The 15727-nt window shown below is 48.7% G+C and overlaps 1 protein-coding gene across 1 annotated transcript in view; it reads left to right on the forward strand.

The window, feature by feature from the left end:
- Positions 1-15727, forward strand: part of MYL3 (myosin light chain 3) — a 239613-nt gene that overhangs the window by 132268 nt on the left and 91618 nt on the right. Inside the window, exon 2 of the mRNA XM_069729137.1 lies at positions 14553-14683. Within this exon, the coding sequence (XP_069585238.1) occupies positions 14553-14683 (131 nt within the window). The remainder of the gene's footprint in view (positions 1-14552; positions 14684-15727) is intronic.

The raw sequence follows: 15727 nt of genomic DNA on the forward strand, positions 1-15727 counted from the left end.
TAAGGGGGGAGTGATGCTAGGGGGGAACTGGCACAGACCACCTTTTCGTGCAGCTCTCTACAAGTGCTCCCCAGTCAGAGACGCGTACCTTATTCAGTACCGCGTCTGCCAGACTGTGGAGACCTGGGTGTTGTAACCAGTGCCTTCCCCCCTCCCATCAATCCCGTAATGAAACACACACAGTCCTAGGTGGGTTGAACAGGTCGGTCACAGTTTATTAATTAAATAAGCAGAGAAAGGGCAATTACATATCGTAACGAGCGGCTCGCGCCGAGCTCCTGTCCGTGATCGACAGGGGAATTGGCCTAACGAGCGGTTACGACCTTTGCCCTCCTCCGCTTTTTCCGCCACGGAGGATCCCGTGTATTAACTACGCGGGACTCCGACCCCCCCCCTCGATGCTAAGGCCTGTTCAACCCCATCCTGTAAACCAGACAGAAAAATATCGATGCCAATGTCCGTTAGGTGAACTCCGTCCGGTCTTAATTGTGGCGTGTTATCCCCTTGTAGCGGGCGGTGACGAATCACGATACCGCCTCTTCCTCTCACATATTTTCCAATCCGCGCGTTGAATTTCCTTCTTGTCCGCTCTATGGCTTTTTTATCTCTTACTCCTCGCCAGACGGCCCGTGGTGTTATATCCGACCACACCAGTATCATTTTCCTGAATAGACAGCTGAACCTTTCCATATCAGTTGTCACCCATTTGTACAATTCGGCCACCTTTTGTTTGCCCAGGTCATTGCCACTCGCGTGTACCACCATTATCACCGGGTGTTCCGCCAACCTTGCTATGCCAACCATCTCTTTAAACACCTGTTTCCACTGGAGGCCTCTGATACCCCTCCAGTTAACTTTTATGCCCGGGAGGTAAAGATTTGTTCCTCCTGGCCGCAGTTTGGCCCTCTTTTCGGCCCAGTAAACGTAGGAATCTCCTACAACCCAAACTTCCACCCCTGTAAGAGACAACACATGTTAATTAAGCAAGTCGGGTCTTATGTATCTGGCGAAGCATGCGGACTTCCAACGACCCATTCTCTGCACCTCGGCCTCTGACACTCCTGCTCTAGCCGCTTCTGTGGCAGCCCCTATCCTGAACGAATGTGTTCCGTACTCTTTTGGATTCGCCCCGGTTTTTTCCAAGCATAGCTTGAACATTGCCTGGAATTGGTACTTGGTCAGAGGGGACCCGTCTGTATGAGTGAAGAAAAATCTACCAGCGTGTCTTATCACGGCGTATCTTCTAACCATTTTTAGCGGGCAAGCTGGGCCCTCTGTGGAGTTAACCAGGACCCATGTACCCCTACCGGTGGGATCGCATTTGGATTTTCTAAACCTGATGCGCAGGGCGTCGCTGCATATTACCATGTCCTCATTAATTAGGCCTCCTTCCGACGCGTTTTTTGACCGCGGTAGCAATTCACTGATACGCAGTGCTCCAAAAAAGACGGTCGCAAAAGCTGCCGATAAGAGGGCTGCCTCGTATTGCGATGAGCAGACCGACGGGGATATAGCAATCAGGTCCTGCAATAGTCTCAGAGAAATGGGGCGGCGACATTCTTGGCTCGGCTGAAGCCTTTTCCAACCTTTTATGGCTTGTCTTATGCAGAAGGACTTAGTTACGTCTACCCATCCCAATAATTGAAAGAAAAATGCTAGCCCCGATAATTTCCGTTGTGCTGAGGTGCCCGACGCCCCATCTTCTCTCATCCGCATTAGAAAATCAGTTGTCACCGCGCTTCGTGCTTGATCGCATTTATCGACTGGCCTACCCCGAATTAGTGAGCACCACTCCTCCCAAGCCTTACCATACACCTGCCAGGTAGCTGGCGAAACGGAGGCCCGGATTAAGGGCATCAATGATTGGCCACTGTATCCCACAGGGACAGTGGACACAGGATACCCAGGGGTTGCGCGTTGGGCTGCTGGATTCTGAAATCCTGCCAATTGGAAAATAACAATGGGTTAATGATATTCTCGTCAACCTCCGCCACCACGGTGGCTCTACACCAAATATTGTTTTCTAGGCATATCAGTGCGAGCCGTCGCAAGAGAGCGAGTATGGGCAAGGATGAAGACGACATGTGATTTAGACTCCTCGCTGTTTTCACATTTTTAGTTTGGAACCGAATGTTCATGTTCCTCAACTGATCGGCCCATATCTCCAACGCTGCTACTACCGCAAACAATTCCCATAGGGCCGGGTCTTGCCCCCACTTTGTTGTCATCCATCTCTCTGGCCAAACAGATTTGCACCATTGCTTTTTATAGATTGCTGCGAAACCCTCTTTTTTGTTCCACCCTAATGTCAGCCCTAATTCCTTGCTTGTGATCTCTTTAGCCATGACGCACGTGTGACCGTTGTACGATTGTAGGAACGTCTGCCATACCAGCAGATCTGCTTTTAGCGAACGAGTGAGCCTAATTCTATGGCCGGGCTGAGAAGCGCCTTTTGTTGCCAGAGATAGTCTGCGTGAGAATGCTCTGCCAGCCGGCATTACGCGGCAGGCGAAGGTCAGTAGACCCAATAACGCCTGCATTTGCTGTAGGGTTACCTTTTTAACTTCGCGGAAGCCTTTCAACATTTGCAGGGTTTTTGTATTTTATCCTCCGGTAAGCGGAACACCATCCTGTTGGTATCTATTTCAATGCCCAGAAAGGGCAATACATTACATGGACCCTCCGTTTTCTCCGGTGACAAGGGCACGCCGAATTTGAGAGATATGGATTTGAATTTTTCTAGTAGATCGAAGCAGAGTTTAGAATTTCTGGGGCCGACGAACAGGAAATCGTCGAGGTAGTGAATTAGGGATTTACTGCCCGTCTCGTACCGAACTACCCAATCTAGGAAGGTGCTGAACAGCTCGAAATAGTGACATGAGATGGAACATCCCATCGGGAGGCACATGTCGAAGTAATAGTATTGGTCCACTTTGCAGCCCAGAAGGTGGAAACATTCGGGGTGCACGGGTAGTAAACGGAATGCCGATTCAATGTCGGATTTGGCTAGCAGGGCGCCGGTCCCGGCTGCCCTCACTAATTCAACCGCCTTATCAAAAGACGCGTATGAGACAGAAGCTTCTTCTTGGGTGATTGCATCGTTAACCGAATCGCCCTTTGGGTGGGATAAATGATGGATTAGGCGGTATTTACCGGGTTCCTTTTTTGGTATAATGCCTAACGGTGATATTTTAATGTTTTTGAAGGGGAGCGACATAAAGGGGCCTGCTACCCTACCCAATTCTACCTCCTTTTCAATTTTTTGCCTAAGAATTTTGGGGAATTCGCGAGCTGATTTAAGGTTATTGGATAGGGTTGGCGTTCTTGTTAGCCTAAAGGGTATAAAGAAACCGTCGGTGAATCCCGCCTGCAGCTGCTGAGCCGCTTTCTTATTGGGGTAGAGCTTTAGCCAGGGGGCCATCGCGGTTACGCTCACTGGGGTTCTGCCTTGTAGGCCCTTTGTATGTCTGACGAGTGCACCTTGATGCTTGGTGTCCCCCCCCCGCAAGCGGAGCATTCGTGTCTGAATTTGCATAGCGCGTGGAAACGGCAGTTTCCCTCGTTATATAGCCAGCAGGCCCCGGGTTTTCGCACGACCACTGAGTTCTGACCTGCGGCTCCGGAGTAATGAGTGGTCGTGGCTGAAAAGGGGGGCTGCTTTTGAGACAACATCATACGCAACCACACGTCTGTCGCTTTTACCCCCCAGCCTAGATCGGGCTGTAGGGCAAGACGCCTGCGGAACTCTTCGTCGTACCGTCGCCAGGCTGAACCGCCGTGCGACTTGTATGAACTATATATCATGTCCTGATATATAAACAATTCGGAGCAGCGTTCCGGATGTTTCTGGCCCATAATACAGCCCAATACTGCGAAGGCCTGGAGCCAATTATTCATGGTTAGAGCAATTTTCGATCTCCCCCTATCAAAACCCCTATCGTTCGCTTTATCCACCGTTTGTTGGTCGGCTGATAACAGCGACCATATATCTATGTAATCGTTGCTCCATATCTTCAGTCTAGTTTCCTGATCTATATGAGCACCTAGCGGACTGATCCCGCAGAAGAAGGCGTCTTTGTGTAGATTAGCGGACTGTGGTATTGAATTGTTCACCACATTTCCCCTTGCCTGAGATAATTGTAGGATTATCTCCTTTAACGCTGAAGTTAGCTCCATTTCCTTTACATTAACCCCGTAGCGTAACGTTTCCTCGCTATCCTTGGTACACTCACCGCTGTGTGACTCTGGACGAGTGGACACCGATCCTGGAGGAACCCCCGCAGATGTTGATGGGGGGATGTCGCAGGACGGGGAAACTCTGGCTCCCGCTACAGCGTGGGACTGGCCGATGTGCTGAGTATCGTGCGTTGGAGCCCGATTACTACCACATAGTGGCGGATTAATGGCTCTCTCTTCAGCGACTGCGCGGTGGTAGTTGTGGCTGGAAGCCGCGGGGGATTGTTCTCCCCGGCTGAAAGCCCTAGAGGGTGCCCGCGATTTAGAGGACTTGCCACGTGCACGATGACTCCTATCCGGACTCAGCGATACCTCGGACCCCTCTCTCCTCCTGTATCCTCACCCATCCCTTGTAGATTGTGAGCCCTCGCGGGCAGGGTCCTCTCTCCTCTTGTACCAGTTATGACTTGTATTGTTTAAGATTATTGTACTTGTTTTTATTATGTATACCCCTCCTCATATGTAAAGCGCCATGGAATAAATGGCGCTATAATAATAAATAATAATAATAATGACGGCCATCCTGTGGCCCGGGATCTGCGGCGGCTCCTATGGGAGTTGCGTCTGCGGCGGTGACGGGAGGGGCGTTTAGAGGAGTGTCGGGAACGGCGCCGGGAGTTATCGGAGGAAGATTGGGAGGACGTGCGGCGTCTACGCCTTCGTCCGCCGTTGTTATGCGGTGCAATGGGGGGGATTCTATCGGTGGACAGAGGGGGATAATTGGCCGTAGATGGTCCTGTAGCGCTAATCGGAAGGGGGGGCGTCAGGAGGTAACCATATTCCTCCCCATTGCTGGGATTTGACGGGGCGGTGGTACACGGAAGCTTTTTATTAAGATTTTGGGCAGTGTGGGGAGGTGATAATGTGTCTGTGCTTGGTGCGTTTACTGAGAAGTCGCCGTGATTCCCGCTGCGCGGCTGTTGAGCGCCTTGCTCGGTCCCATGGGACCGAACAACGCGCTCTTCAGCCGCCCTGTGACCTATCCGGCCTGACCCCTGATACCCCCGTACAGGCATCAGTGCTGCGCCTGCCGGGGGTAAGCTGGAGGTCACGCCAGGTGATAAATGAGCACGCTGATCGGTCGAGTTTGATCGAACAGCGCGCTCTGGGGAACATGAAGTGTTAAAACCAGCCTCCAGGTTACCCCCTGCGGGCGGTGTATATGTGCCCGCAGGGAAGGCAACCGAGGACTGACCAGCGCTGTGTTCAGCGCTGATCTGCGGTGACCGGAAGTGGCTGGGCGGGGACCGGAAGTGGCTGGGCGGAGCCTCCCCAGCACTCCGAGCGGTGCCCGAGGCCTCCGGAAGACGCCTGCAGCTGCGAGGCGGAGAGGCCCTCCCATCCCCGACCTGGAGCCGCTCCGGGGCGCGGGGTAAGCGGGCAGATCGCCTGCCACCCGGCGCCACCACCGGCCTCTCCGGAGCGGCCGGGGAAGGGGGCGACACCGCCCGCCGCCGGGCGCCGCCCGATGAAGCCCCGCACAGCCGGGACGGAGCAACCGGCGCCGGCTGCCCATCGCTGCCCTCCGCCCCCTCCGGAGTCCGGACAAGAGCCGGCGAGGAGACGCCGGCCACCCTCCGACGGGTGCGACGCCCGGCTCTCCCCCGCCGCCTTCGAGAGGCCCCCTGACCATCTACAGCCGAGGGCCCCGATACCGGCAGCGGCACAGAGAGGGGCCCCTGCCCAGCGATCGGGGCCGGACCAAACGACGGACCACAGGGTGCTCCCGAAGGTATTGGAGGTGAGCTAGGCCTGAGGGGGCCGAGGGCGGAGGGGTGAGGGAGAACAGCCCTGGAGAAGGGATACTGGGGGACAGACCTAGGGGACCAGAGGGCGACGGGGTAATGGAGGACGGACCTACAGGACCAGGGGACGAAGGGGCAATGAAGGACGGACCTATGGGGGCAGGGGACGAAGGGGTGAGAAAAGACAGAGCGGGGTCGGGAGAAGGCCCAGGGAGGTGAGCCCTGAGGCCGGTAAGGATGGCCTGAAGCCAGTGCTCACCTCTCTGTTCCAATCCTTTCCGCAGGGCCTCGACCAGGGGGTCCAACATTACAACAGGGATGCAGGGACAAAAGCTTCCAGGTGTCCTGCCGGGAGTGAAAGAGAAAGTTTCCGGCCGGACACCTGGATTTAACCCCTGTAGGAGTGGCTGTAGGACCCCTCCCCTCTAGTGCCCACTGGCCGGCTGGGGGTCTTCCAATTAGTGCATCACTAAGGGGGGAGTGATGCTAGGGGGGAACTGGCACAGACCACCTTTACGTGCAGCTCTCTATGTGCTCCCCAGTCAGAGACGCGCACCTTATACAGTACCGCGTCTGCCATTACACACAGTCCATACTACACACACTGTATGTTACACACAGTCCATACTACACACACTGTATGTTACACACACTCCATACTACACACACTGTATGTTACACACACTCCATACTACACACTAAGGAGAGTAAAACTAATCCCAAACTGTTCTTCAACTATATCAATAGTAAAAGAATAAAAACTGAAAATGTAGGCCCCTTAAAAAATAGTGAGGAAAGAATGGTTGTAGATGACGAGGAAAAAGCTAACATATTAAACACCTTCTTCTCCACGGTATTCACGGTGGAAAATGAAATGCTAGGTGAAATCCCAAGAAACAATGAAAACCCTATATTAAGGGTCACCAATCTAACCCAAGAAGAGGTGCGAAACCGGCTAAATAAGATCAAAATAGATAAATCTCCGGGTCCGGATGGCATACACCCACGAGTACTAAGAGAACTAAGTAATGTAATAGATAAACCATTATTTCTTATTTTTAGTGACTCTATAGCGACAGGGTCTGTTCCGTAGGACTGGCGCATAGCAAATGTGGTGCCAATATTCAAAAAGGGCTCTAAAAGTGAACCTGGAAATTATAGGCCAGTAAGTCTAACCTCTATTGTTGGTAAAATATTTGAAGGGTTTCTGAGGGATGTTATTCTGGATTATCTCAATGAGAATAACTGTGTAACTCCATATCAGCATGGGTTTATGAGAAATCGCTCCTGTCAAACCAATCTAATCAGTTTTTATGAAGAGGTAAGCTATAGACTGGACCACGGTGAGTCATTGGACGTGGTATATCTCGATTTTTCCAAAGCGTTTGATACCGTGCCGCACAAGAGGTTGGTACACAAAATGAGAATGCTTGGTCTGGGGGAAAATGTGTGTAAATGGGTTAGTAACTGGCTTAGTGATAGAAAGCAGAGGGTGGTTATAAATGGTATAGTCTCTAACTGGGTCGCTGTGACCAGTGGGGTACCGCAGGGGTCAGTATTGGGACCTGTTCTCTTCAACATATTCATTAATGATCTGGTAGAAGGTTTACACAGTAAAATATCGATATTTGCAGATGATACAAAACTATGTAAAGCAGTTAATACAAGAGAAGATAGTATTCTGCTACAGATGGATCTGGATAAGTTGGAAACTTGGGCTGAAAGGTGGCCGATGAGGTTTAACAATGATAAATGTAAGGTTATACACATGGGAAGAGGGAATCAATATCACCATTACACACTGAACGGGAAACCACTGGGTAAATCTGACAGGGAGAAGGACTTGGGGATCCTAGTTAATGATAAACTTACCTGGAGCAGCCAGTGCCAGGCAGCAGCTGCCAAGGCAAACAGGATCATGGGGTGCATTAAAAGAGGTCTGGATACACATGATGAGAGCATTATACTGCCTCTGTACAAATCCCTAGTTAGACCGCACATGGAGTACTGTGTCCAGTTTTGGGCACCGGTGCTCAGGAAGGATATAATGGAACTAGAGAGAGTACAAAGGAGGGCAACAAAATTAATAAAGGGGATGGGAGAACTACAATACCCAGATAGATTAGCGAAATTAGGATTATTTAGTCTAGAAAAAAGACGACTGAGGGGCGATCTAATAACCATGTATAAGTATATAAGGGGACAATACAAATATCTCGCTGAGGATCTGTTTATACCAAGGAAGGTGACGGGCACAAGGGGGCATTCTTTGCGTCTGGAGGAGAGAAGGTTTTTCCACCAACATAGAAGAGGATTCTTTACTGTTAGGGCAGTGAGAATCTGGAATTGCTTGCCTGAGGAGGTGGTGATGGCGAACTCAGTCGAGGGGTTCAAGAGAGGCCTGGATGTCTTCCTGGAGCAGAACAATATTGTATCATACAATTATTAGGTTCTGTAGAAGGACGTAGATCTGGGGATTTATTATGATGGAATATAGGCTGAACTGGATGGACAAATGTCTTTTTTCGGCCTTACTAACTATGTTACTATGTTACTATGTTACACACTGTATGTTACACACAGTCCATACTACACACACTGTATGTTACACACACTCCATACTACACATCCTGTATGTTACACACACTCCATATGCAGCGCCCCAGAGATCTGGTCGTTGCAGTAACGTCGCTCTGCCGCTAAGTGGAGTGATGGTACGTCTGATGGCACTGAAGGAGTTCTCCTGACCAGGTATCACCAGAACACATTACACTTCACACTCCGGCCACTAGGGGGAGCAAAAGGCTTTATTTATTGGGCCACTCCTCACACTGGTAAAACTAGGGGTTGGGGAGGAAGTTAGTCAGAAGCTGACTGGGTTGGAACCAGGCAACATCCCGTGGCAGGGGGTGTTGCAGGGAGAAATCACAGGGGGGCCCCTGTCGGGCGTGGGAACCTGGCAGGTGCCTAGCGAACAGAACGGAACGGAACCGCGCCTGCACACCTTGCAGCGGTATCCTAAGAAAGAGACACGAAGGGAAGGATATTGTGGAACAATGTAAACGAGATCAGCACAAAGGAGAGCCAGTAAGAGTCGTGCCGAGAGAGAGAGAGGCAACATCTTACTGAGGCGCGTAGTCGGTGGCCGGAACACCGTAGAAGTAACTGACTTCAGGCCTTACTTCAAATTCCGCTGGACAGTCAATTATAGGTTGGCTGTCTACCTTATACACCTACGAAGACATAGGGGGCAACATTGGGAGAGAGGCGTCTCTAGGGTCCCGGAAGATGTCCAAGCCTTCCCGTCAAGCGGGTGGCGTCCTAGCCATAACATATCTGGGGGACGTTAGAAACTAGCAACATCTGGAACCAAAGAACGAGAGAGAGAGAAAGCTGTAGAGAACGAACGAAAGAGAACAGCAGTTGTGAGGACTATTCCGAATGCTCAGCAGGGTAGGAATACAACACACAGGCGCTATTGGTAGGCAACGATTTCCGTCTGTGAGGGAAACTCTGGATGTGCCCATCGGACCGGCCGGTCTCAGAGAGCCCTGTTAAACGTACTCTGGACTGAGTGTACTGAAGCCTTCAGTAAAGAGGTAAAGAGACTGCAACCTTGTGTCCTCGTTATTGCCTGCACCTCACACCATCACCATCCACCTTACTGGGAAGCCCTGGGGACATACTTCACCTGTGGGAAGGTATACCATCCAGCTGCCATTCCATCACCCCAGCGGACCCCACAACAGCATCGATCACCCTGACCGAACACCACAGGTGGCGTCACTAATCCCTGACAGACTGCACCACCTTTATTGGACGCCCCTTAGCAGGGTCACGGACCGGGTCTAGCCACCGTGACAGCCTCAGAACCTGAACCAGAGAGGCCCGGTGCCGAGAACTCGTGGCCCTGCGTCTGGGGGCGCTCCACATACTACACACACTGTATGTTACACACGCTCCATACTACACACACTGTATGTTACACACGCTCCATACTACACACTGTATGTTACACACGCTCCACATACTACACACACTGTATGTTACACACGCTCCATACTACACACACTGTATGTTACACACGCTCCATACTACACACACTGTATGTTACACACGCTCCATACTACACACACTGTATGTTACACACGCTCCATACTATACACTATATGTTACACACGCTCCATACTACACACACTGTATGTTACACACGCTCCATACTACACACACTGTATGTTACACACACTCCATACTACACACACTGTATGTTACACACGCTCCATACTACACACACTGTATGTTACACACGCTCCATACTACACACACTGTATGTTACACACGCTCCATACTACACACATTGTATGTTACACACGCTCCATACTACACACTGTATGTTACACACGCTCCATACTACACACACTGTATGTTACACACACTCCATACTACACACTGTATGTTACACACGCTCCATACTACACACTGTATGTTACACACACTCCATACTACACACCCTGTATGTTACACACACTCCATACTACACACACTGTATGTTACACACACTCCATACTACACACACTGTATGTTACACACACTCTATACTACACACACTGTATGTTACACACACTCCATACTACACACTGTATGTTACACACACTCCATACTACACACACTGTATGTTACACACGCTCCATACTACACACACTGTATGTTACACACGCTCCATACTACACACACTGTATGTTACACACGCTCCATACTACACACACTGTATGTTACACACACTCCATACTACACACACTGTATGTTACACACACTCCATACTACACACTGTATGTTACACACGCTCCATACTACACACTGTATGTTACACACACTCCATACTACACACTGTATGTTACACACACTCCATACTACACACACTGTATGTTACACACACTCCATACTACACACTGTATGTTACACACACTCCATACTACACACACTGTATGTTACACACGCTCCATACTACACACACTGTATGTTACACACGCTCCATACTACACACACTGTATGTTACACACGCTCCATACTACACACACTGTATGTTACACACGCTCCATACTACACACTGTATGTTACACACACTCCATACTACACACTGTATGTTACACACACTCCATACTACACACTGTATGTTACACACGCTCCATACTACACACACTGTATGTTACACACGCTCCATACTACACACACTGTATGTTACACACGCTCCATACTACACACTGTATGTTACACACGCTCCATACTACACACACTGTATGTTACACACGCTCCATACTACACACTGTATGTTACACACGCTCCATACTACACACTGTATGTTACACACACTCCATACTACACACTGTATGTTACACACACTCCATACTACACACTGTATGTTACACACGCTCCATACTACACACTGTATGTTACACACAGTCCATACTACACACTGTATGTTACACACACTCCATACTACACACTGTATGTTACACACGCTCCATACTACACACACTGTATGTTACACACGCTCCATACTACACACTGTATGTTACACACACTCCATACTACACACACTGTATGTTACACACACTCCATACTACACACTGTATGTTACACACGCTCCATACTACACACACTGTATGTTACACACGCTCCATACTACACACTGTATGTTACACACGCTCCATACTACACACTGTATGTTACACACGCTCCATACTACACACACTGTATGTTACACACACTCCATACTACACACTGTATGTTACACACACTCCATACTACACACTGTATGTTACACACACTCCATACTACACACACTGTATGTTACACACACTCCATACTACACACTGTATGTTACACACACTCCATACTACACACACTGTATGTTACACACACTCCATACTACACACACTGTATGTTACACACGCTCCATACTACACACTGTATGTTACACACGCTCCATACTACACACACTGTATGTTACACACGCTCCATACTACACACTGTATGTTACACACACTCCATACTACACACACTGTATGTTACACACGCTCCATACTACACACACTGTATGTTACACACGCTCCATACTACACACTGTATGTTACACACGCTCCATACTACACACTGTATGTTACACACACTCCATACTACACACTGTATGTTACACACACTCCATACTACACACACTGTATGTTACACACACTCCATACTACACACACTGTATGTTACACACACTCCATACTACACACACTGTATGTTACACACGCTCCATACTACACACACTGTATGTTACACACACTCCATACTACACACTGTATGTTACACACACTCCATACTACACACACTGTATGTTACACACACTCCATACTACACACACTGTATGTTACACACACTCCATACTACACACACTGTATGTTACACACGCTCCATACTACACACACTGTATGTTACACACACTCCATACTACACACACTGTATGTTACACACGCTCCATACTACACACACTGTATGTTACACACGCTCCATACTACACACACTGTATGTTACACACGCTCCATACTACACACTGTATGTTACACACGCTCCATACTACACACACTGTATGTTACACACACTCCATACTACACACTGTATGTTACACACACTCCATACTACACACACTGTATGTTACACACACTCCATACTACACACTGTATGTTACACACACTCCATACTACACACACTGTATGTTACACACGCTCCATACTACACACACTGTATGTTACACACGCTCCATACTACACACTGTATGTTACACACACTCCATACTACACACACTGTATGTTACACACACTCCATACTACACACACTGTATGTTACACACGCTCCATACTACACACACTGTATGTTACACACGCTCCATACTACACACTGTATGTTACACACACTCCATACTACACACTCTATGTTACACACGCTCCATACTACACACACTGTATGTTACACACACTCCATACTACACACACTGTATGTTACACACACTCCATACTACACACTGTATGTTACACACGCTCCATACTACACACTGTATGTTACACACACTCCATACTACACACTGTATGTTACACACGCTCCATACTACACACACTGTATGTTACACACACTCCATACTACACACTGTATGTTACACACGCTCCATACTACACACAATGTATGTTACACACGCTCCACATACTACACACTGTATGTTACACACACTCCATACTACACACATTGTATGTTACACACACTCCATACTACACACTGTATGTTACACACACTCCATACTACACACACTGTATGTTACACACACTCCATACTACACACTGTATGTTACACACGCTCCATACTACACACTGTATGTTACACACGCTCCATACTACACACTGTATGTTACACACACTCCATACTACACACTGTATGTTACACACACTCCATACTACACACACAGTATGTTACACACGCTCCATACTACACACTGTATGTTACACACACTCCATACTACACACTGTATGTTACACACACTCCATACTACACACTGTATGTTACACACAGTCCATACTACACACACTGTATGTTACACACGCTCCATACTACACACACTGTATGTTACACACACTCCATACTACACACACTGTATGTTACACACGCTCCATACTACACACTGTATGTTACACACAGTCCATACTACACACACTGTATGTTACACACGCTCCATACTACACACACTGTATGTTACACACAGTCCATACTACACACACTGTATGTTACACACGCTCCATACTACACACACTGTATGTTACACACGCTCCATACTACACACACTGTATGTTACACACACTCCATACTACACACACTGTATGTTACACACGCTCCATACTACACACTGTATGTTACACACAGTCCATACTACACACACTGTATGTTACACACGCTCCATACTACACACACTGTATGTTACACACAGTCCATACTACACACACTGTATGTTACACACACTCCATACTACACACACTGTATGTTACACACACTCCATACTACACACTGTATGTTACACACACTCCATACTACACACTGTATGTTACACTCCATGCTGTACGTTTTCCATACATATAAAATCTTCTTAAAGTAACTAAACGTTTGATAACTTTTTTGTATTTTGTAGCGCACTATAAGTCCTGTAGATGTCACAGGAGACATTTCCAAGGTTGGGGAAGGTTCATGTTCCCATTGGTGCAGATAATGTGAATTTGTAGAAGGTCAATCTTTTCTAGGACCCAATGTTCATCCAGATCCTCCTGATTCAGGGTGACCTGATTGCATTCTTCACAATATCTGCAGCGGACGTTGGGGCGGAGATGCCATTGTCTTTTTCCAAGGTGGCCGCGGCCTCTCCACCTGCTCCAAATAGCATGGAGCGAGAGTTTTCTCCATATATAGCTGCCACCCTGCTCCTCAGGAGGGGAGGGAGCTCCATAAAGACCTCTGCGGCCACCTCCGGCCTCACTTGTCACCTCCATCCAGACCCAGGTCATCTCACAGCCATCATGCCACCCAAGAAACCAGAGCCCAAGAAAGAGGAACCCAAGGCCGCTCCAAAGCCACCGCCGCCAGAACCTCCCAAGGAGCCCGAGTTGGACCTTTCCTCCATCACAGTAAGTCCTTCATCTTCTAGGACCCCATAAACATGTCATTTATTCTGCTTTATAACCCCTTATAGTTTTTGTCCTCACATTCCACGCTGTTCATCCTGAGCTGACTGGTTCTTGAACAGAATTCCAGATCACAGTGAATATTGACACATAAGCAGAAGCTACAGCCCAGTGCATCCCTATTTAATGGCTCCCCAGGTTTTATGGGATTACAACTCCCAGAATATATTCAGGTGATGCTGGGAGTTGTAGTTCTGAAACTCCTGAAGAGCAATGTGTTAGAGATCAGCGCTGTATAAGATGCTGCTTTCATTCCAATCAGGAATGTCTGTAGATGACGGTCAGACTCATAACATACGGATAAAGTAATGGCGCCCATCAATGAGCGATAATAACGTGGACGACTGTATGGACGAGGAAGCATAGTGATGGGGCGCAGTATTATTTTCGGGGGCAGCAGTGGACCACCTTTGGGCAAGAAACATTCCCACACAGAAAGCCATTGACCTCTATGGAGAGGAGACAATGGTTTCTAGCATGCGTGTGTGGCCTGGAGGTCAGTGGTGCGGCCTCATGTGGTCCGTCCTGATGGGTGAACGCCCCGGACTGAAGACCAGATGGGGGTCCACACATTGTGATAACACTAATCAATAGAACAGGTCTGTGCCCCCCTGTGTAAATCACACCGCCTCTCCCCATCCCTGCACTCCCCTCCATCCGGGTGTCAGGCAGATAATGTTGTCAGCACGGGGTCAGGGCTCGGAGAGGTGGGAGTCGCATGGAGGGGAGACGACAGATGGGCCATTATTTATAGGGTTTCTACCATTTATGTAAGTTCTCCGCTATCATTAAGGGGAACCTGTCCTGTAATAAAACGCTATTATCCTGCAGATATGGCGGTAATCTGCACATTAGAATCATTGTGAAACCGTGCAGTCGCCACACTGTGGGCCGGCTACTGGGAAAAAATGCACTTTACTCCTCCAGGCAGCCTCCGGCTTTCAGACATAGCGGTGCGGCCGGCACGGCTTAAGTCATAGAGGTGTG

This window comes from Ranitomeya imitator, chromosome 6 (assembly GCF_032444005.1).
Source record: "Ranitomeya imitator isolate aRanImi1 chromosome 6, aRanImi1.pri, whole genome shotgun sequence".
Taxonomy (NCBI): domain Eukaryota; kingdom Metazoa; phylum Chordata; class Amphibia; order Anura; family Dendrobatidae; genus Ranitomeya; species Ranitomeya imitator.